This window comes from Lepidochelys kempii, chromosome 14, assembly GCF_965140265.1.
Source record: "Lepidochelys kempii isolate rLepKem1 chromosome 14, rLepKem1.hap2, whole genome shotgun sequence".
Taxonomy (NCBI): Eukaryota; Metazoa; Chordata; order Testudines; family Cheloniidae; genus Lepidochelys; species Lepidochelys kempii.
The window spans coordinates 41,826,431-41,848,861 of record NC_133269.1 but is presented as its reverse complement, the minus strand read 5'-3'; the positions used below and the strand labels follow the sequence as shown (position 1 = coordinate 41,848,861).

The following is a 22,431-nucleotide window of genomic DNA, read 5'->3' as shown; positions in this document are numbered from 1 at the left end:
GATGTGGGCGAACCATTGTTTTTGTAGAGAAGCAATATGATATTTTCTGTCTTCTTATCCATCCCTTTCTTAATGATTCCCAACATTCTGTTTGCTTTTTGACTGCCTCTGCACCTTGAATGAACGTTTTCAGAGAATGCTCCACAAGGACTCCAAGATCCCACTCTTGAGTGGAAACAGCTAATGTAGACCCTATCATTTTCTATGTATAGTTGGGATTATGTTTTCCAATGGGCTGCAATACGTGCTATCCTGACATCTAGTACTGCTGAGCTCCTGCATTCAGTAATATCCCTACCCTTCCTGTTCCCTTTCTCCACTGAACCCCACCAGCCCATGTTTACTGTTCCCGGCTTCCCCAGGACTGACTCATTGTCTCTGGACTTTTCTGTCAGCAAGAAGCAATGCCAGGGAGACTTGCCCTCTGTCTGGAGTCTTCTATTTCTGGAACATGGATTTACTTTCTCTGTTTTTGGAGACTATTTGATATTGAGTGTCTGTGTCTGTGTCTGTTTTCGGAGACTCTTTGAAATTGAGTGTCTGTGTCTGTGACGTTAACCACAGTACAATCTGGCCTGTTGAACAGCTGTTTCCCCTCAGTTCCCCAACCTGCGGTGCCTTTTACACTGCTTTACTGTGAGAACAGCCACTCCTGGGCAGTTAACACGCAGTCTCCAGCATGTAACTCGCTCCCAGCTTCACAGTATTGACTGCTGCTAGGCAGCGATGCTCAAATTACAGTACACCACGGGAGAACCTTAGAAAATTCTCTGCTCCCAGACTTTCCCCCAGAAATGTGCATCTTGCATTGTCCAGCACACTGCTGAACAATGCAAACTCATACGAAGTCTGTCATCAGTGGAAAATGACATGCACCAGCCTCGTTATTCCAGATGGAGTTTCCAACCCCCTTTAATCCAAACACACTGGTTAGATAACCAATAAAACCAAATTCTTAACTACTGAAAAAAAAAAGATTTTAAGTGACTACAGGTAATGAGACCTAAAAGTCAGAATTGTTTACAAAAGAAATGCAAGATAAAACACAAACTAACATCTAACTTAACGAGCTAAAACGGATTCAAAGCAAATGTTTCTCTCAGCATATGTTGAGACAGGCTGGTGGCTGTCCTTTCAGCCAGGACTCCCCTAACCCGCCCCTGCTGCCCAAGTACACTTCTTCAGGAGTTGTCATGAACAGAGAGAAAGGGAGCAGAGAGAGAGAGTCTCAAGTATTTTCCTCACCTCTTTTTATAGTTCAGTCCTTTGTACTAGAAACAAATTCCGTTCTCAGCTGAGTGTTGCTGACAGGCTGTCTGTTGTCAATATGAGCTTCAAGTGGTCTCTTTGAAGGAATGTAAATGTCTTCTTCACACCTTCCCACTTCCGGAGAATAGCTGTTTGACCAGCTGTTTGCCTTGCTGCCTCTGAGGGAACTGGTCTGTGGGTGTTCCCCAAAATTATAACTTTTCAGTAATATCATACATTAAATCTCATATCTTTACTCACAGTGTTCCTCCACATTTTAACAGGAGGATAACATCAAGTAGATTATGTGATTTCAAATGATATCTCACAAGCCATACTATGTCCCAAATTGATCATAATTTTCCAGAAGAGTGAACATAGGGGTACAGACTGACACAGTGTCTGTCTGGATGTGTTCCCAGCCGATATGTGGGCATTTGGCATCTTAAAGGACCGGGGGAGCTGGTCCTGGGAATTCACTGGTTTATTTAGTGTGACACTATGTGGAATTGTGAGACTCTTTATATTATTAGTATTTTATTAATACCAATATGATAAAATTGCAATGAATCATGCTAGATGTGCCATGTAAGCTGTCAGGGAAAATGTTATGATTTTCCAAGTATGATGATTTTGTTTCTGTTTGTATCACCTTTGTATTGTGAGATATAGAGATGTAGGGTATATTTGTATTTCCAGACTTGTGTAGTGTTTCTGGGTGACACCCCCAGACATACTGGCGTCAGCACTGCGTAGCCTGTTCGATGGCCCATCCAGGGTCATCAGCTGTACAATGAGCCCATGGAAAGGACCAAGGGGATACACCTATTGAGTCAGCAAGACATGCAGGGGTGCGCCTGTGTACTGAGAACTCCAAGGCTTTTCCGTGCCATGTGCTGTGAAACTCTTGTTTGGGGCACAGGAAGTATAAGCCACATGGCAAAAGGCATATAAAGGGTAGCTGCATCATCTCCCTTTTGTCTTCAATCCCTCTTCCTACCTCTGGAGCAACTTCTCTACAAACTGAAGCCTTGAACAAAGGACTGAATGACCCATCCAAGCTGTGGATGTGTTCCAGATGGACTTTCAAGCCACTAACTCACCATACTGCTAAGAACCTGATATATAGATTTCAGACTGTACCTGACTGCTTTCCCATTTTGCTTCTTTCTGTCTTTCTTTTCTTTAAACCTTTAGTTTAGATGCCAAAGGATTGGCTGGCAGCATGGTATTTTGGGTAAGATCCAAATCTATCGTGACCTGGTACTGATGCTAACCCCTTGGGATCAGAAGAACATTTTGTTTGTGAGCAGAGTTTTTAAATAACCTCTGACTGCAGTGGACCTAGGTGCGGACTGGGAGTCAGAGAACTGGAATGCAATAAAGAGGGCTGTGTGATTTCTTTTTTCAGCTTCTCGGTAACCAGTGTGGGTGATGAGAAGCAGTTTGTGACTGGTCGGTGAGTTTAACTTCACTGTTAACCACCAGTTTGGGGAGGATATGCTATCCCTTTTTCAGCCTGCCCTGACCTTGGCCTTTTCAGTGAGGGACTGCCCCAGGCACACCAGCTCACACTAAGCACTGAAGTTAATAGAATGTTTTTTAATAGAATGTTTTTCTTTTTATGACAAAGTCTTGTGACATCAACTGAAGACATTTGTTTTCTTTCATCTGAGCAGGGTTTCCAGTTTCCAAACCTGATGTGATCTCCCAGCTGGAACAAGGGGAAGAGCCATGGGTCCCAGAGGAAAGAGAGATCCTGAGAGCTCCCTGCACAGGTGAGGAAACATTACATCAACTCAGAATCTATAAGTGCCTGAAGGAACCATCTGGGATGCCCTACAAAGTCTTGGGAGGTCTCTCAATTCATTATTATCTCTAGCAGGGGTCATATCCTCAGGGTAAATATAGCTCATGGCTTCCTATAGATCCTAGCAGACACCAGGCAGAAGTTTCCTCCCTTCCCCCTGTGAATTTGGATGGGATGTGAAGGCTGAATTGATCCCCCTCCTCTCTCCTATTTGGTGGAAGAGTTTGGGGGAGTTGAGTACCTGATTTTTATTTGACCCCTCTCCAGCACTTTTTTTCGTTTGGTCTTCCCCTTTCCATCCCTGTTTGAGGTTTCTATCTCTATCACAGCAGGTGATACAATGCTTTGTGAGAAAGAGGAGCAGAATTCTCAGCAGGAGAATGTTGAACAAGTGGATAAACACAGAGAATTATCGCAAAGATGGAAAAGGAGCGTGTCCAGGAGTCATGAGCAGGGAAAACCCTTTGCGATTCATCACAGACCAGAAAGAGAACAGGGAAACCACCCATTGGAGAAAATGGGAAAATTTATTTCCTGTCGGGGAACTCAGCAGGGCCTCAAGGAAACCACAACTCAGCAGGAAATCCTCAGGAGAAGGAGGAAAAATACATGCAGTGAGTGTGGGAAAAGCTTCACGTTCAGCTCAGCCCTTTCTACTCATCAGAGAATCCACACCGGGGAGAGGTCTAATGAATGCCGTGAGTGTAGGAAAAGCTTCAGTAGCAGCTCAGCCCTTTCTACTCATCAGAGAATCCACACCGGGGAGAGGCCCTATGAATGCCGTGAGTGTGGAAAAAGCTTCACTCAAAAATCAGTCCTTTCAAATCATCAGAGAATCCACATAGGTGAGAGGCCCTACGAATGCAGTGAGTGTGGAGAATGCTTCACCAGGAGCTCAGACCGTTCTGTACATCAGAGAATCCACACAGGGGAGAGGCCCTATGAATGCAGTGAGTGTGGGAAAAGCTTCACTAGGAGCTCAGCCCTTTCTACTCATCAGAGAATCCACACAGAGGAAAGGCCCTACAAATGCAGTAAGTGTGAGAAAACCTTCATTTGGAGCTCAGCACTTTCTAATCATCAGAGAAGCCACACAGGGGAGAGGCCCTACAAATGCAGTGAGTGTGGGAAAAGCTTCATTCGAAGACCAGGCCTTTCTAAACATCAGAGAATCCACACAGGGGAGAGGCCCTATGAATGCAGTGAGTGTGGGAAAAGATTCATTGAAAGATCAGGCCTTTTTCAGCATCAGAGAATCCACACAGGAGAGAGGCCCTACGAATGCAGTGAGTGTGGGAAATGCTTCACTCAAAGATCAGCCCTTTTTCAGCATCAGAAAATCCACACTGGGGAGAGGCTCTACGAATGCAGTGAGTGTGGGAAAAGCTTCATTCAGAGATCAGCCCTTTTTCGCCATCAGAGAATCCACACAGGGGATAGGCCCTACGAATGCAGTGAGTGTGGGAAAAGCTTCACTCAAAGAGCACACCTTTTCCAGCATCAGAGAATCCACACACGGGAGAGGCTCTGCAATAAATATAAAGGGAAGGGTAAACACCTTTAAAATCCCTCCCTGCTGGAGGAAAAGACCTTTCAGCTGTAAAGGATTAAGAAGCTAGAATTACCTCGCTGGCACCTGACCAAAATGACCAATGAGGAGAAAAGATGCTTTCAAAGCTGCATGGGGGGAGAAACAAAGGTTCTCTCTGTCTGTGTGATGCTTTTGCCGGGAACAGAAAAGGAATGGAGTCTTAGAACTTAGTAAGTAATCTAGCTAGATATGCGTTAGATTCTGTTTTGTTGAAATGGCTGATAAAATAAGCTGTGCTGAATGGAATGTAGATTCCTGTTTTTGTGTCTTTTTGTAACTTAAGGTTTTGCGTAGAGGGATTCTCTGTGTTTTCAACCTGATTACCCTGTAAGGTATTTACCATCCTGATTTTACAGAGGTGATTCTTTTACTTTTTTCCTTCAATTAAAATTCTTCTTTTAAGAACCTGCTTGCTTTTTCATTGTTCTTAAGATCCAAGGGTTTGGGTCTGTGTTCACCTATGCAAATTGGTGAGGATTTTTATCAAGCCTTCCCCAGGAAAGGGGGTGTAGGGTTTGGGGAGCCTTTTTGGGGGAAAGACGTTTCCAAGCGGGCTCTTTCCCTGTTATATATTTATTAGACACTGGGTGGTGGCAGCAATAAAGTCCAAGGGCAAAAGGTAAACTAGTTTGTACGCTGGGGAAGTTTTAACCTAAGCTGGTAAAAATAAGCTTTGGGGGTTTTCATGCAGGTCCCCACATATGTACCGTAGAGTTCACAGCAGGGAAGGAACCTTGACAGGCCCTAGCAATGCCGTGAGTGTGGGAAAAGCTTGACTCAAAGATCAGAAGTTTCTAATCATCAGAGAATCCACACAGGGGATTCTCTAGCAGCTCAGCCCTTTCTAGTCATCAGAGAATTCACACAAAGGAGAGGCCCTACGAATGCAGTGAGTGTGGGAATACCTTTTTCTTGGCACTCAGCCCGTGTTAGCCATCAGAGAATCTGCAAGGGAGATCAACACCATAAAAACCTCTAGGTCTATCAGTACTTTTTTTCTTTAATACTTTTCCTGATTCCTGCATAGTAACTTGGAATGCTGTTTGAACTGTTTGCTGCACCGTCATCCCTCAGCTTATCCAGATGAGTGCCCCATTTTTGCCTTTTGCAGTTCGCCCTCTTGAGGTGGACCTATTTGTCCTTTTTATTGTCCCATGAGTAATTTGAGTGTGTGCTTCCTATCAGGAAGCGGGGAGCAACACATTTATACTATTCCTCCTATTGCAAAGTTATTGTTAGTCACCAATGATACAGATTGTATCATTGCCAGTTGTTCTCATGTTGCTCTGGGTTTTGCTGAAGAGCAGTTCTATTGGGAACTTTTCAAATAATATGTAAATGACGAGAAGCAGGGGCTGGAAAAAAAAAGAGTCATTTCGGACCCTCCTCCCCATTATTTAGATCCTAGTGTACTGAAAATGTTGAAAATAACATAACTGACTCTTGAGACAGCGCTGAGGGAAGTATGTTTGAATGGATCAGAGGAGAATGTGCTGGGAGAATCTCTTGTCCTGATTCTGAATAATCAGATGTCACCTGCTCTGGAATTTTACTTGACACTTTCACTGTCATGTATTCTCTCTCTGTGATGTGGTTTCTATCTGTCCTGAGGGCTGTTTGCTCACCCAATTGGATATTAGTTCAGTTTGATATGATGGCGCTCAGATCTATTGGAGAATTTCAGACAAATGACCGTTTGCTAAAGCGGTCATTCCACTTTGGTCATAACCAAAAAACAGCAGTGATCTTAAAATTTCCACTCGGAAATAGTAAACAACAGCAGAACCTCATCTAACTGAAGGAAGTACATATGATCACTGTGTAGTTCAATTGTTGAAGTCAATATTGTCTCAGATGATCTGGGGAGAGAATTCCACCATAAGTGATTTTGAACTGGGCAGAATGGCCATGTATTTGGTTCCCAAATCGTGTGTAACCCAGGCCCTACAAAAGATCTCTCCTAGTTCATTTTATGTGATGAGGAATCCTGCCCTTCCTGACGCAGATGTCGAGGAAATAGAAGTGGGTTTTTTGTTGAATTTATCCTTTGTATGTGCTAAAATGTGTATAAAATCAGTGTTGACAATCTAATAGCTGCAGAAAAATGGCTATTTTTGAATAGAATCTCCAGCTCTGGTAACTTACGGAGATTCTGATCCTGCCCTGTATCCAGGCCTTGCCTGAAACTGTGCCACCAAATTAAACAAAAGCTGGGCATGTCTTGGGGAGCCATTCCTCACTAACACTGTTGATATTTTGAGTGGTTTTGTAAAGGATTTGGAAAGAACTGGGGTGAAAAGAGTACACACTCAGTTCTTGATTTCTACTCCAGTAAAGGAAGCTATGGTGGCCAGGAAAATTGTTTGTACAAGCCCACTTACTCGTTTAGTGTCACTGATTACCATTCCAAAGGATACCAGGGTTAGATTGAGAACGATCATCCTTCACCATTTTGATCCAATGCTTCATGGGACGTCCCTTCTCCATGGATCCCACCCTGGCTACCTGATTGGGTACCAAGGACTTTGAGGCGGTGGAAATGATGACAAGCAGCGAGGCAATGAATGTGTCGGGCTCCAGTTTCAGACGTCAGGATCCACCTGTGTTGAGTCCTGAGTTGGTGGTTTTGTGCCTGACGCTGTGAGTGCACCTAGAGCTGATGCTGGCGCAGCTGCCCAGTGTAGCTGCACTGCTGTAGGACTGCCTTTACAGATGCTCTAAGCCAAGGGTAGAGATCTCTGCTCTGGACTGTATTAGTCCAGCCCCGCAAGCGGCGGCAACTGTCTTGGCAGGAGAAACTCTCCTCTTGATGTCGCGCTATCTGCACGGCGGGGCTGGGGCCCTGTAAGTACGTTGCTCAGTGGTGTGGACTTTTCACACCCCTGAGCAATATAGTTCGACTCATAGACTTTAAGGTCAGCAGGGACCATTTTGATCAGGTAGTCTGACCTCCTGCACAACGCAGGCCACAGAATCTCACCCACCCATTCCTGTAATAAACCTCTTACCTATTTCTGAGCTGTTGAAGTCCTCAAATCGTGATTTAAAGACTTCAAGGTAGAGCGAATCCTCCAACAAGTTATACCGATAAATATCTTTAGTGTAGACCAGACAGTTTTCTCTTGTGTTTTATGCATTTGCATCACTTCTCCTCTACCTCCTCCTACTTTGAAAGATTAAAGGTGAGAAAAGAGGCATTTTTCCTCATGATGCAAACCTTCCCACAAAGGAGACCTCTTCCACCAACGCACATGGCAGAAGATCCTGAGATATATGAACTCCCAGAAGTGGTTGGGACCTACGTTGGGAGAAACCACAACTTGAGCCAAGGTTCGGTTGTTGGGAATGAGTTTTCTTTTAATCCCAACATACGACAAGAATTGGTGATCTTTGAATATGTTATTGTTACTAATGAAAATGAAATTATAGGTGACGTAATTTGTAAAAGAGTAAGAGACTAATTGTGTGATAATCTGAATGATTTTGGAATACTGAAAGTCCTCTTGTTTTTTTTTTAGTTGTACAGGAAGTGATGGGTAGTCCTGAAAAGTTAATTTGATTTAATTTACCCCCCGTAGTGTAAGAAGTTCTGGTAGAAAACCTTGCTCCAAAGGTTGGGGTGGGAGAATGTGTGTGAGAGAGTGAGTGTATAAGAGAATATTGGCCTAATATATTTTTTAATTTTTTGTATTTCAAATAGAACTTATTTTGCTTAGCCTTAAAGTCCATTTCTATTAAAAGGAAAACTACTCGAGACAAGTTGTGTAACTTTTTGCCCACTTACACTGTAAGGGTCACTGACTTCCCCACTTCTCTAATGTGCAACAGAGAGGCATCACATCTGTCATAGGACATCTCCAGCAGGTAGGAAAACCGCCCTCGTCAACCATCAATACGAAGGAAAAGGCTGAACTCCATTGCCTTTCGTATCAAAAAGCCATCTAAAGCTGGTCTACGCTGAAAAGCTATGTTGACATAGTCCCATCTTTCAGGGGTGTGAAAAATCCACTCCACTGAGAGAAGTAGTTAATGTGACCTGAGCCCCAGTGTAGACAGTGTTAGGTTGTCAGAAGAATACTTTCAGTGTTTGAAGTGTAGAGATAGCGTTAGACAGATTGATCTCCTATGGGAAGCAAGTCAGGACATCAATTCCAATTTTGACCCATCTCCCTGTATGTGAGAAAGCTACTAGTATGGAGGGCTGAGCCAGCTGTCTGATCGCCTGGTCCCTCAACTGTAGCGACAGCTCCTAGTACCCATCAATCCAAAAACTGAGAGAAATGAAGAGTTCCAACCATTGTCATTTTAGTATCTTATTGTTCCTGTCTCTATTTTTTGTGCTGGCCTTTCTGTTCTATCAGAGTGGGACGGTATAGCTCAGTGCATGCGTGACAAAAGCTCATTGGTGCCAATTGGCAAAGGAGTCACTGTTATTTACAAGCAACTCCTGTCTCAGACCTGACAAACTCACCACACCGAATACACTGATTTTATGACATTTATCCAGGAAGCATAGCAGTGAGATCTCTACTGAAAGCTTGTAAATCATTGTCAGGGGATCTTCTGCTGTGGGTCGCTCTCCATCTCTCCTGTTGAAGCTGCTCCAGTTTGGTTAAATCATTGGAACTGGGAATTTGCACCCTGATCTCCCAGGTGGGTGCCCTGACCACCAGCCTGCAGCATCACTCTCCCGGGTGAAATTAATGTTTAATGATTTATGCAAAGTGGAACAGTGCCAGCAGGGGCAATTGAGACTGCCCCACCCAGGGCACCCAACTGGGATGTAGGAGACCTGGGTGCTCCTCGCTGCTCCTATCAGATAGAGATGGGATTTGAAGTCAGGTCTTCCACTTGCTGACTCAGTGCTCAAACCACTGAACTCGGGCATAGAACAAGGGTTCCACCTCTGGTGGAGTTAGGTGAGCAGGGCTGACCAGGCTTAGGCGCCCAATTGACGACAACCAACAGGAAGCACCTAAGTCCCTTTGTGGCAGAAGGCTTGGGCCACCCCTGTCCTTAGCTGTTCCGACTGGCTGACTCCGGCAGCTCTCCATCCAGCACACTGGCTTTTGTGGATCCAGCCCCTCATAAGAAAGGCACCCAGGGCTCCCCCAGAAAAGCCCTAAGGTTGATGGTCTCTGAGATCTCTTCACCCACTTCTGCACCCAAGTTCCTCACTGAGACACTAACCGGCACAAAGCAATGGTCAGTAGCAGCCTTGGTGCCCAGGGATGCGGTCTCAGAGCTGGGATGGCCACAGCCCAGCACAGGGTGTGACCAGTATGAAATGAACTATTTCAGGACACAGAGAAAACACGCCCCTGTGGCAGTCAGGGAATCATGTTGTAGGTCCCAGAAGCCAAACAAGAGGTTGGTGTGTGTGTGGGGGGGGGGGGGTGTTAATCGGATATGGGGCCTTTCCCATCTCGGGAGTGTTGACTCCAGTTCACCCTCAGGGTTGGGGGACTGGCTGGCCCAGAGGGGCGGGGAATGGATTTGGGGCCTTTCCATAGAGAGCGTGCCGGCTCTGATCCGACCCCAGGGAAGGGGGCTGGCTGGCTGGCTCAGGGGTTCAGAAATGGGATAAGGGGCTTTACCTTACTGGGGCACTGGCTCCAATCTAGCACCAGGGTTGCGGACTAGCTGGCTCATGAAGGTGGGGAACAAGGTATGGGGCCTTTTCTCTCTGGGCCAGGAAGGAAAGGAGTGTGTAAATGAATTTACCTCTCCCCCCTGCACCCAGCCAAGGAGCATCCTAGTGTGTCTTTGCTTGACACTGGGTGTCTGTGAAGCTCCTCGAAGTATTTAGGGCTGAATTCTGCTCTCCCCCCCGTTTACACGTTCCCTTGGCTTCTATGGAGTCACTCCTGACTCTCACCAGTGCAACAGGAGATTCATACCTTTAGCGTAGAGCAGGGGTTTTCAAACTTTTCTTTCCGCGGACCACTTGAAAATTGCTGAGGGACTCAGCCGACCACTTAATGATCTTTCCAAAAGTCATTTGTACCATTAGCTAACTATTGTAAAGCTAACCCTCTTGCATACATATTATCTGCACACATCGCGCAGTCTTAAGATGCTAAACAGATCTGTGCGTCAACTAGAAATAGTCATGCTCTCCTTGTAAATATTAATACTGTCCTTTCCAATATCTGCAAAGATTGTAAGAGGCATTCACTCAGGCTTATACAATTTCTCTGCCATGTCCACTCCAAATTTGATTTATATTTTATACACATAGAAGAGTAACAATAAGTAATAAAGCGACACAAACAGCAAAACAAACCCACAAACAAACAAGTGAAAACACTGAGAATACGAAGGGAAGCGAAACATCCAGTGGTTGGTTTGGGGGATTTTAAATGAGTGTTTAGGACCCACGCGGTGCAACTGTAACAGAACCCTGGAGAAACAGGCAAAGTTCAAGTTCTCCTGGTTTCACATTGTGCGCATGTGTCACCAACTCAATAACCATTTTTACAAGCCCTGGGGCACATTAACACATGGCTTGGAGTTTGCAGACAGATCCCTGCTTCAAAGAGCTTACAAATAAGGTCTTTATCCTACAAAACACCTAGCAGGACACCAACCAAATCCAGTGCTGATGGCGACTCAAGAGTCAATGGAAGTACTCTGAGGCTTAAAGCAGGGGTGGGCAAACTTTCTGGGCCAAGGGCCACATCTGGGTGGGGAAATTCTATGCAGGGCAGGAGGCTGGGGTGGGGGAGGGAGTGTGGGGTGTGGGAGAGGATTAGGGGTGCAGGAACAGGCTCGGGGCAAGGGATTGGGGCAGAGGAGGTGTGTGGGGTGTATGAGGGTGCTCAGGGAAGGGGGTTGGGATGCAGGAAGGGCGCGGCAGGGAGCTCAGGGCAGGGGGTTAGGATGCAGGAGGGGTGTGGGTGCAGCAGGGGGCTCATAGCAGGGGATTGGTGTGCAGGGGTGAGGAATGCAGGAGGGGGCTCAGGACAGGGGTGCAGGAGGGGTGCGGACTGCAGGAGGGAACTCAGGGCAGGGAGTTGGGGTGCAGCAGGAGGCTCAGGGCAGGGGGTTGGGGTGCGGAGTGCGGGGGGGTGCAGACTGTGGGAGGGAACTCATGGCAGGGAGTTGGTGTGCAGGAGGGGTTTGGGCTTCGGCACGGCGCCACTTACATAAAGTGGCTCAAGGGTGGCAGCGGCTCGCACTGGGTCCAGGGCAGGCTCCCTGCCAGCCTGCCCTGGCCCCACGCTGCTCTGGGAAGCGGCCGGAACCACGTCCCTGAGTGGCCCCTGGTGGGGGGGTTGGAGGGGAGGGCACAGGCCTCCACATGCTGCCCTTGCCACAACTCCAGATACCTCGCCTGAAGCTCCCATTGGCCACGGTTCCCTGTTCGGGACAAATGGGAGCTGCAGGGGGCGGTGCCTGGAGGCAAGAGCAACCCACGGAGCCCTCTGTCCCCCTGCCGCCCTGCCTATTAGTTGTTCCCCTGCAGCTGCTGAAGCTCCCAGCAGGCTCCCACTGCAGGCAGGTGTGAGGCTTTTTAATTTTCAGGGCAGAGGAAGCTGGGCCAGGGGGACACGCAGCCTGGTCATGGCAGCTTCTGGGTTGGCTGCGCAGGGGTGGGGCAGATGGGGTGGGCAGCCTCGCTGCAGGGCGCTGGGGGAAGATGGGCAGGCAGCTTCTGGGCTGGCACCAGGGGCCTGCTGGGGGGGAGTACGGGCCGGGGGGGTTACTCAAGGACCGAGCCAACCATCCTCCTGAGCCATCCTGAGCAGGGGGCGGAAACTGACTGGTCAGGGGGGTCAAGCAGCTGGAGGCAGCATTAGGAGAGGGGCTAAAGGGAAAATCAGGGATGGGGGGTGGAGGCAGAGTTAAGCCCAGGAGCGAGGCACTGGCAGAGGGTGTCAGAGGGCAAAACCCGGCCCAGGCAGGGGCACAGGGGGTAGCCGTTACCCCAGTGGGACTGAGACACCAGGGCTTGCAAAATAGTTTGTTGGGGGGGGGCAAGAGGCTTTTTTATTTCCCCTCTCCCAGGCAGAACCTCTCAGCATCGGCTTCCCAGGAATGGGTTCTCAAAGGCACAGGGCTGGGTTCGTAAAGGCACAGGCATCCCAATGCCTAGTCAATACATCTCCTCTTTGTCTGATGTAACCTACTGAGGCTCTGTCTACACTGCAAATTTCAAAGGGCTGTCGCGGGTGCCAGTGCTCCTGGAATCCACCTCGACGAGGGGATTAGGTCCGAGCACTGGGAGCCGAGCCTGTCCACACTAGCCCTTTAAAGCACTCAAACGTGCTGCGCTCCGCGAGGGGGGGGGTGATTTTTCACGCCCCTGAGCCAGCAACTTAGAGCTCTTTAACTTGCCAGTGCAGATAATCCCTGAGACTGAATTCAGGGAAACATGGTACAGATATCCCCTCAGAAACAAAGAATCCCTTATCACTGTATCTGAATGCATTGAGTCTCATAGCAGTGTCCCAAGTTGTCTTATCTGCTGCTAGGATTCCCTGAATTTTTCATTCTAATTTTTTCTTCTCATTTTTAGAGCAGATGTTTATTCTGTTCAATCATCTGACTTCCACTCTGACTGAATTTCTGACCTAGTGTGAAAACTTTGTTTTGAGTCAATCCACCAGTGCTGTAACTATTGGTGGTCAGACCAATAGTCCACCTAATCTAGTATCGTGTCTTGTGACAGTGGCCAATGCCAGGTGCTTCTAAAGGAATAATCAGACCAGTCAAGGACTCATTGAACCATCCCATTGTCTGCTCCCAGCATCTGGCAGTCAAAGGACGGTTTAGGGACATGCAGAGAATGGGTCTGCATCCTTGATTATCTTGGCTAATAGCCAATCGACTTATCCTGAGGGACAGATCGAACTCTGTTCAACCCATTCATAGCTTTTCCTTTCAAAATAGAATGAACACACATCTACAACCCAAACATACCTTTACAACCACAAGAATTCTAAAATCATGAGTTAATCACGCTCGCGTCAAGAAATTTTAAGGAATAAATTATCTTTTTTTGTGCCTCTTTGTTCCTGAGCCTGTAGGGTGCAGTAAGGCAGTTCCAATGCCTTGAGCCTGAACACCTGAATCTTAGTCTACCCTCATACTGCCAAACATTTCATACACCTAAGGCCATATCTACAATTTCAGTGTGGGTTAACTCAAGTTATTTCATCACAGAGTCACTACGGTTACTATGTCACTTGTGTGCCGGCCTCCTGGACTCCCTGCCTCAGCAGTCAGGGTACTCACCAGAAGCACTTGTGTAGCTTCAGAGTGAGGTGCACCATGAATAGATATCCCACTGTCTACCACTGTATTTTGGGAAGCTTTGGATTGGCAGCGTATGCTGGGTACCAAACAGGTCAGACAGGGGTGGTTGTGGCCATGGGTTCAAACTTCTTATAATGCATTGTTAACCATCCACTAATTTTATATGTATCCCATACATAAACGTATACATAATGTTTACACCTTTTTTTCTAAACCCACTAACCTGCCTGGCCCTCCTCACTGTCTGCCATCTCACACAGAATCATGGAACTTGCATGGCTCTGCACTATCGTCATGAGCGTTTTCACCCAAAGGTGTGTGCTCCTTTAGTATTTGCAGATCAGCAAACATACACGTGGGGTATGACATTATACTCTACATTCTTTATGAAAATATGCTTATGATATGGATATAACAGAGCTAATATATACCTTATGCAAGATTGATGTGGGGTATTATCGCAAAACTTAAGACCTATTGACTGTGTTTAGCCAACCTGTATGCATATAATGTTTGTATCTGAGGCTAGAAATATTGAGCATGTCTCTGTATTTAAAATGTGCTCTGTTGGATGAGGCCAGACAATGTTAGCGCCTTACTGAAGGAAAGCACAAACACATAAAGATTATCCCAGGAACTGTGCCTCTGAACAATGGGGACCACTTGACCAAGATCAGATACCTCTATAGAGCGGGTGCCGTTTGACCCAGATCACAGCAAAAGAGCCTTCCAGAAAGTGGGGAAAAGAAAGAAAAGGTGGACAATGAGAGCCTACAAGAAGAACCAGAAACACCTCAGGTACAAAGACTGAACAGTGAGAAATGATTGACCCAGCAATCTGGATGATGGGAAGACAGACACCTCAGCTCAGCTCAGCTCACTGCGAATGAGAAGGATCTGACATTATCAACCAATGAAGAATAATCCAGGTGTGTCTAATATATCTTGTATCCCCATTATGCAAACATAGGCCTTTTTCTCACTGCTAATAAAACTAAGGAAAACAAGACAAGTCCTGAAAATATAGGAAATATAGGAATGTTGGCTTGGTTCTCTCTACTCCAAAAAATGTGTTCGGTATCAAGGGTTTGTCTCATGGGTATTTTGAGAATGGCGACTAAGCATCTTGTCATGCAGAGAAAGTGTCAATTCAGATTTTGTGGGTAATAAACGTGTAAATAAGGCTGCGATACTGGCCATAAACCATGGTGGATTTGATTTCAATCAAATTGATTTTAATCACTAGTCATGAAGTCTCGATGTAATCATGGTTTTCTAGATAAAAGTGCATTCCTGTTGGTTGTTGTAGCCTTCGTACATATTCTTCACAACTCAGACTTCGATCCAGTGGTGTGCTATAATTTGTTCTGCTTGTGCAGATACTCTTTCTATTTCGGATCCCTCATGTAAACTAGCCAAACTGCCTGTCTGAACCTGGGCCTGGGTGATTTCAGGCGGTTGGCGAATTGGGTTATTTTTCTTCATGAGTTTGCACAGATGTGCCCGACTGACCCATAAAGAAAAGTAAAAGTTTAGAATATTACCGGTATCCAGCGTGTTAGTTCTTTTACCCTCGTGGCCTGGGGGGCAAGAGGGAAAGGTGGGGGGTTTTCACATAGTTATATTACACATACATTGCTCTCCTGCTGCTTCTGGCCAGAAAATCTCCCCCAAGCCAGAGGCCCTGGAGCGAGGGGGAGACTCACCGGCGCAGCGGCTCCAGGGAAGGAGCTCGCCAGGGCACAGAGCACCTCCTCCTGGCCAGGGTCCCTCCTGCCGCAGGCGCCGCGGGCCGAGACCGGGCTCCCCGCCAGCAGCGGCCGCCCCGGGGCGCGATCTCACAGAGCCCGCCCGGCTCGACACCTGCCCCCGGGGCACGTCCCGACGCGGGGCAGAAGCCGCCCCTCGGCCTGCGGCGCCCCCGGGAGCCCCAGCAACGGGCCGCGGGGGGGCGGGTGTGAGAGGCGCCGGGTGGGGGAGGGGCCGGAGGGAATCAGGCTGGTCCCGGCACCTGCCCAAACCGAAGCTGAAGAAGGCGGAAGCGCCCCCGGGGCACGCTGGGAGATGTAGTTCCTTACTCTCTCACTAGCGGAAGTGACGCCATATCGGAGAGACCGAGCCGAGCTCGCGCGGAGCCGTTGGCGCCTCTTCTAAGACGGAGAAGCGTTTTGTGTCGCTTGAGCTCTGGGCATGCGCAGAAGCAGGTGGGCGGAAGTCGCGCGTGCGCAGAGGCAGAGCTCACCGGCTGCTGCGGGAGCGGGCTGAGCGGCAGGGTCTGTGCCGGGGCGACCTTCATTAACCCCCCCGCGCCCGGCCCGCGCCCTGCTCCCGCTGGGGCCGCCCCGGGCCCTGCCCGCCCCGCTGCCGAGCTGCCGCCTCCAGGTACCGGAGCGAGCCCCGGGGGCGGGGCGGTGACGCTGCCCCAGTGTCCGCGGGGACCCGGCCTCGGGCGGCGCCGGGACCTGCTCCCGGGGGGGGCCGCGCCCGGGGGGGCTCGGAGCTGCTGTCCCAGCGGGAGCCCAGCGCCCCCCGGCGGGGTCTGGACGGGGCAGCGGGTTAAGGGGCGAGGCTGCGAGACCCCGACCCCGCGGGGCCGGGCTGGGGGGCCGCTCTCTGCCGGCAACAGGGCCCGGGCAGGCCCGGGAGGGGACGGGGGCAGCGAGCGGCCCCCCCCGGAGGCGGCCCGGCCCCAGGCTGCGGCCAGGAGCTCGTTCCTCCGCGGGGCCGCGTCCTGCCGCACCTGGGAGACGCCTCGGGGCTGCCCAGCCCCAGGGGAGCCGCAGCCAGGCCCTGCCCCGCACCGCCGGGACCGGGGGGGCTCCTGGGGGGGGTCCGGGGGAGGGTCCGGGGGGGCCTTGAACGGTCCCTGTGCAGCCTCAGGAAACCCCCGGGGGAGAAGGGGGGGCGGGAGGTGAGTGAATTGGATCCTTTCCCCGCTGGTGCCGCTCACACCCTGATACAAATTCTCTCCAGTTCTTCCCCTTTTCTCAAATGTCAATTTAACATCTCCGGTGTGGGGCATTTTCCCACCCATTTTATCTGCAGCGATTTGTCCGTGTCTAGGTGAGAAATTGTTCCCTGAGTCGGTCCCCAAAACATGGCTGCCCCTGGAGTGGGGATGGGATGAGACGCCTCTTCTCCGCCAGGGTGGGGGAAGGGAGGAGCAAGTGCCCCCCGTGGAGACTGCCCAGACCCCGGTTTCCCAATCCCACTTGCTGGCCCCAAACTGCCAACACAGTTGCCCCCAGCTATCCCTTGACCCTCACCTGCCCATCCCCCACTGCTGCCCCCTTCCCTCACCCAGGAAGCCTTCCAGCTCCTCCTCCTCCTTCTTTGCCCTCTTAAATCGCCTCCTCAAAGGTCTCCCTGCTGCCCCTGTGAATGAAGGCAGACGGGGAAGCATCATTTTCTGTTTATGTATTACACAGTCATATAAAATCCAGTCAAACAGTCCCTCTTTTCCAACTAGTTATTTCATAGCAATATAAAATTCCCTCTGATCTTGGTGTTTTTTTCTCATGTTATCAGTTACTTACTTTGTGACACATATTCTCTGCAGATCTCAAAGATTGTTATGAAATACCCTAAACATTTGCCCCACTTTTTATTTAGTTGTCTATTTCTAATTGAATATACCCTGAGATTTTCTTAGTATTTTATAATTAAGAGATAGGGAAAATCTCAGATTTACACCTTTTCTCAGATTGTTGAACATGAAAATAGAAGAAAAGGAGTACTTGTGGCACCTTAGAGACTAACCAATTTATTTGAGCATGAGCTTTCGTGAGCTACAGCTCACTTCATCGGATGCATACTGTGGAAACTGCAGAGGACATGAAACAATACCTCCTCCCACCCCACTCTCCTGCTGGTAATAGCTTATCTAAAGTGATCATCAAGTTGGGCCATTTCCAGCACAAATCCACCTTGATTATCATACACATTTTAAAGAGAGTGGTCACTTTGGATGGGCTATTACCAGCAGGAGAGTGAGTTTGTGTGGGGGGAGGGCGGAGGGTGAGAAAACCTGGATTTGTGCTGGAAGTGGCCCAACTTGATGATCACTTTAGATAACTTTGTTACGGGGTGGGGGGAGGGAGAAGGGAGGTTTAAAATGTCTCTGTGGGCTTAGCCTGGCAGGAGGGGCCAGGTCTACACTGAAATAAAGAGATCAAGCATTTTTCCAGCATGGCAGAATCTAGGATATCTGTCTGCAGGGAAAGACCCCTGGGGGAATTCTGATGTGAAATTAACTAAAGCCTGTTCTGAAACCCCCACAATTACGCTTCTCACCCTCCCAGGCTGCAGAACGACGTCCATCCTCCAGCTCAGCTCCTCCCATCCTCCCATGGGATGGGGAAGAGAAATGGCTGCAGTGGAGCCAGCTCAGGTAGGGATTATTGGGGAGTTTTGGGTGGGTTCCTTCTGGAGGGAGGGGGACAGCAAATACACCAGAGACGGGAAGGTTTGCACAGTCTCGTTTGGAGGTTGGACTGGGGCAGTAAATTCACAAGGTGGAGAAAGGGAGGAGGACACGGGGTGGCAAACCTGCTGGGAGTTATTGAATAAGTGGCCTAGATTCTGGGATCAGACCCATGAGGTTGGGAGGTGGAAATGCTCTAATTTGTTGAACAGAAAATAACCCACCTACATGGGGCTAGGAAACCTAACCAGACTCATAGTGCGGGAGCCTGACCCGACTAAGCAGCGGGTGCCATGAGATATGAAGGGGGCACCCACCAGTCAGGCTTAGGGGAGATTCCCCTCCCTTCATATCCAGCTCCTCACATTGAAGAGCATGTTGGACTTCCTACCAGGGAGCTGTCCCTGGACCCTGTTAGGGGCTCCATCTCCTGTATCAGTCTGTGGCTAGTAGGTGTGTGATGGATCTGGTGGGAGAGAGGTGGGGCTCTCTCTTCGTCCCCTAACCCTGGTGGTTCCAGGAGACTCTGACCGTGATCCACCCAGAGCTTCCATTTGATTGGCTCCTTTCCCACACAAATAGTCGGGCAGCAGGTACTGAGTGTTGGACTTTTGCTGTCTCAGGGGCCGGTGACCTTCACGGAGGTGGCTGTGTATTTCACCAAAGAAGAGTGGGCTCTGCTGCATCCTGCTCAGAGAGCTCTCTACAGAGATGTCATGCAGGAGAACTATAAGAATGTGACCTCGCTGGGTAAGGATTCCCGTCCCCTCAGTTCTTGTAAGGGGAAATGAAGAGATACGGTTCACGCCACCCCCCAATGGCATCTCTGCTCTGTCCTGTTTCAGCATCACCGCAATATGCCAGTAACACACACACACAAACACACACACACGACCAGAGACCTTCCCCTGCTGAAGAACACTTTGGGAACAGAGCACAGGAGCAGTATCGCACAGTGTCAGATATCTCTTTCTGCTCAAGTAAAACTGGGGCTTAGGTCCAGCATAACCAACAGAAGCTTCCTACCCCCGGCCTTCTCGGAAACCCTGAACCTACTCCACCCGAAACAGAATGTGCTTGGGTGTAACAAACAGGCTGCTGGAATCAGAGCTGCTGGTCCAGGGCTACTTATCACACAAACACCCAGTGCATCCTTGTATGCTGGCTGGGGGTATCCAGACAGGGGAGCTCCAACAGCAGAACATTGAATCTCACCCAGGATTACAGATGACACAAGTCCTCACTGGTCTGGATTGCAATGCAGCGTGTGTAAATGGCTTATGTTGGTAGTGAAACTTGCTGAGTCATGGAGAGTCTTCCTTCTCCATCCGCATGTGTGATAGCCACCACCTCTCTTCTCTGCAGGCTCCTTGGATTTTTGATTACCTCATTGTCACATGACCCCGATTCTTATCTTTCACATTCTGCTTTTCTAGACTAATTAGAATCGTTGCTCCTGAATTATAGCTTCTAATTTCCCAGTGTTCTCCACACCCAGGGATTTTCCTTCTCCCTCCCGTTACACTGGGCTCACTAGATTCCCTAGTAGATAAGAGCGGCCACGCTGGGTCAGACCAGAGGTCCATATAGCCCAGTGTCCTGTCTTTCGAGAGTGGCCATGATTTTATAGACCTCTCTCATACCCCCTTTCGTCTCTTTTCTAAGCTGAAAAGGCCCAGTCTTTTTCATCTCTCCTCATACGGAAGCTCTTCCATACCCCTAATCATATTTTTTTCCCTTTTCTGAACCTCTTCCAATTCCAGTCTATCTTTTTTGAGATGTGGCAACCACATTTGCATGCAGTATTCAAGATGTGGGCGTATCATGGATTTATTTATTTTTATGGGCTTACCATGGATTTATAGAGAAGCAATATGTTATTTTCTGTCTTCTTATCTATCCCTTTCTGTTTGCTTTTTGACTGCCTCTGCACCTTGAGTGAACGTTTTCAGAGAACTCTCCACAAGGACTCCAAGATCCCACTCTTGAGTGGAAACAGCTAATTTAGACCCTATCATTTTATATGTATAGATGGGATTATGTTTTCCAATGGGCTGCAATACGTGCTATCCTCACATCTAGTACTGCTGAGCTCCTGCATTCAGTAATATCCCTATCCTTCCTGTTTCCTTTCTCCACTGAACCCCACCAGGCCATGCTTACTGTTCCTGGCTTCTCCAGGACTGACTCATTGTCTCTGGACTTCTCTGTCGGCAAGAAGCAATGGCAGGGAGACTTGCCCTCTGTCTGGAGTCTTCGATTTCTGGGAGAAGGATTTACTTTCTCTGTGTTTTTATGAGACCCTTTGAAATTCAGCGTCTGCGACATTAACCACAGTACAATCTGGACTGTTGAATAGCTGTTTCTCCTCAGTTCCCCAACCTGCGGTGCCTTTTACACTGCTTTACTGTGAGAACAGCCACTCCTAGGCGGTTAACACACAGTCTCCAGCATGTAACTCGCTCCCAGCTTCACAGTATTGACTGCTGCTAGGCAGCGACGCTCCCGTTACAGTACACCACAGGAGAACCTCAGAAACTTCTCTGCTACCAGACTTTCCCCCAGAAATGTGCATCTTGCATTGTACAGCACACTGCTGAACAATGCAAACTCATACGAAGTCTGTCATTTCATCAGTGGAAAATGACATGCACCAGGCTCGTTATTCCAGATGGAGTTTCCAACTCACTTTAATCCAAACACACTGGTTAAATAAAACAATAAAACCAAATTGTTAACTATGGAAAAAAAGGATTTTAAGTGACTACAGGTAATGATTTTGGAATACTGAAAGTCGTCTTGTTTTTTGTTTTTTTTAGTTGTACAGGAAGTGATGGCTAATCTTGAAAAGTTAATTTGATTTAATTTACCCCCCGTAGTGTAAGAAGTTCTGGTAGAAAACCTTGCTCCAAAGGTTGGGGTGGGAGAATGTGTGTGAGAGAGAATGTATAAGAGAATATTGGCCTAGTATAGATTTTAATTTTTTGTATTTCAAATAGAACTTATTTTGCTTAGCCTCAAAATCAATTTCTATTAAAAGGAAAACTACTTGAGACAAGTTGTGTAACTTTTTGCCCACTTACACTGTAAGGGTCACTGACTTCCCCACTTCTCTAATGTGCAACAGAGAGGCATCACATCTGTCATAGGACGTCTCCAGCAGGTAGGAAAACCGCCATCGTCAACCATCAATACGAAGGAAAAGGCTGAACTCCATTGCCTTTCATATCAAAAAGCCATCTAAAGCTGGTCTACGCTGAAAAGCTGTGTTGCCATAGCCCCATCTCTCAGGGGTGTGAAAAATCCACTCCACTGAGAGAAGTAGTTAATGTGACCTGAGACCCAGTGTAGACAGTGTTAGGTTGTCAGAAGAATACTTCCAGTGTTTAAAGTATAGAGATAGCGTTAGACAGATTGATCCCCTATGGGAAGCAAGTCAGGACATCAATTCCAATTTTGACCCATCTCCCTGTATGTGAGAAAGCTGCTTGTATGGAGGACTGAGCCAGCTGTCTGATCGCCTGGTCCCTCAACTGTAGCGACAGCTCCTAGTACCCATCAATCCAAAGACTGAGAGAAATGGAGAGTTCCAACCATTGTCATTTTAGTATCTTATTGTTCCTTTCTCTATTTTTTGTGCTGGCCTTTCTGTTCTATCAGAGTGGGACGGTATAGCTCAGTGCATGCGTGACAAAAGCTCATTGGTGCCAATTGGCAAAGGAGTCACTGTTATTTACAAGCAACTCCCGTCTCAGACCTGACAAACTCACCACACCGAATACACTGATTTTATGATATTTATCCAGGAAACATAGCAGTGAGATCTCTATTGAAAACTTGTTAATCATTGATTTCAGCGTAACAGCCATGTTAGTCTGTATTCGCAAAAAAGAAAAGGAGTACTTGTGGCACCTTAGAGACTAACCAATTTATTTGAGCATAAGCTTTCGTGAGCTACAGCTCACTTCATCAGCTGCATCCGATGAAGTGAGCTGTAGCTCATGAAAGCTTTGCTCAAATAAATTGGTTAGTCTCTAAGGTGCCACAAGTACTCCTTTTCTTTTTGTAAATCATTGTTACTCCTAATCACTGCGAGAG

At 48.1% G+C, this 22,431-nt stretch overlaps 2 protein-coding genes across 2 annotated transcripts in view; both read left to right on the top strand.

Moving 5' to 3' along the window:
- Nucleotides 1-5,054, top strand: part of LOC140897540 (uncharacterized) — a 49,174-nt gene extending 44,120 nt beyond the window's left edge. The window contains exons 15-16 of the mRNA XM_073310255.1: nucleotides 2,928-3,026; nucleotides 3,388-5,054. Coding sequence (XP_073166356.1) covers nucleotides 2,928-3,026; nucleotides 3,388-4,622 — 1,334 coding nt within the window. The 3' untranslated portion in view covers nucleotides 4,623-5,054. The remainder of the gene's footprint in view (nucleotides 1-2,927; nucleotides 3,027-3,387) is intronic.
- A 9,619-nt stretch (nucleotides 5,055-14,673) lies between these two features.
- LOC140897539 (uncharacterized) lies at nucleotides 14,674-22,208 on the top strand. Its single transcript, XM_073310254.1, has 5 exons — nucleotides 14,674-14,708; nucleotides 15,571-15,867; nucleotides 16,000-16,292; nucleotides 18,212-18,300; nucleotides 18,957-22,208. The coding sequence occupies exons 1-5, from the start codon at nucleotides 14,674-14,676 to the stop codon at nucleotides 19,122-19,124; spliced, it is 882 nt and encodes a 293-aa protein (XP_073166355.1). The 3' UTR covers nucleotides 19,125-22,208.
- Nucleotides 22,209-22,431: the final 223 nt, after the last annotated feature.

Excerpts from the sequence above, each read along its gene's own strand:
- LOC140897539 (XM_073310254.1), top strand. The coding sequence starts at position 14,674 with ATGAGAGCCTACAAGAAGAACCAGAAACACCTCAG. Across the intron at positions 14,709-15,570 it reads AAGAACCAGAAACACCTCAG|AAAATCTCCCCCAAGCCAGA; the intron begins GTACAAAGACTG and ends GCTTCTGGCCAG. Across the intron at positions 16,293-18,211 it reads TGCCGAGCTGCCGCCTCCAG|GCTGCAGAACGACGTCCATC; the intron begins GTACCGGAGCGA and ends TCACCCTCCCAG.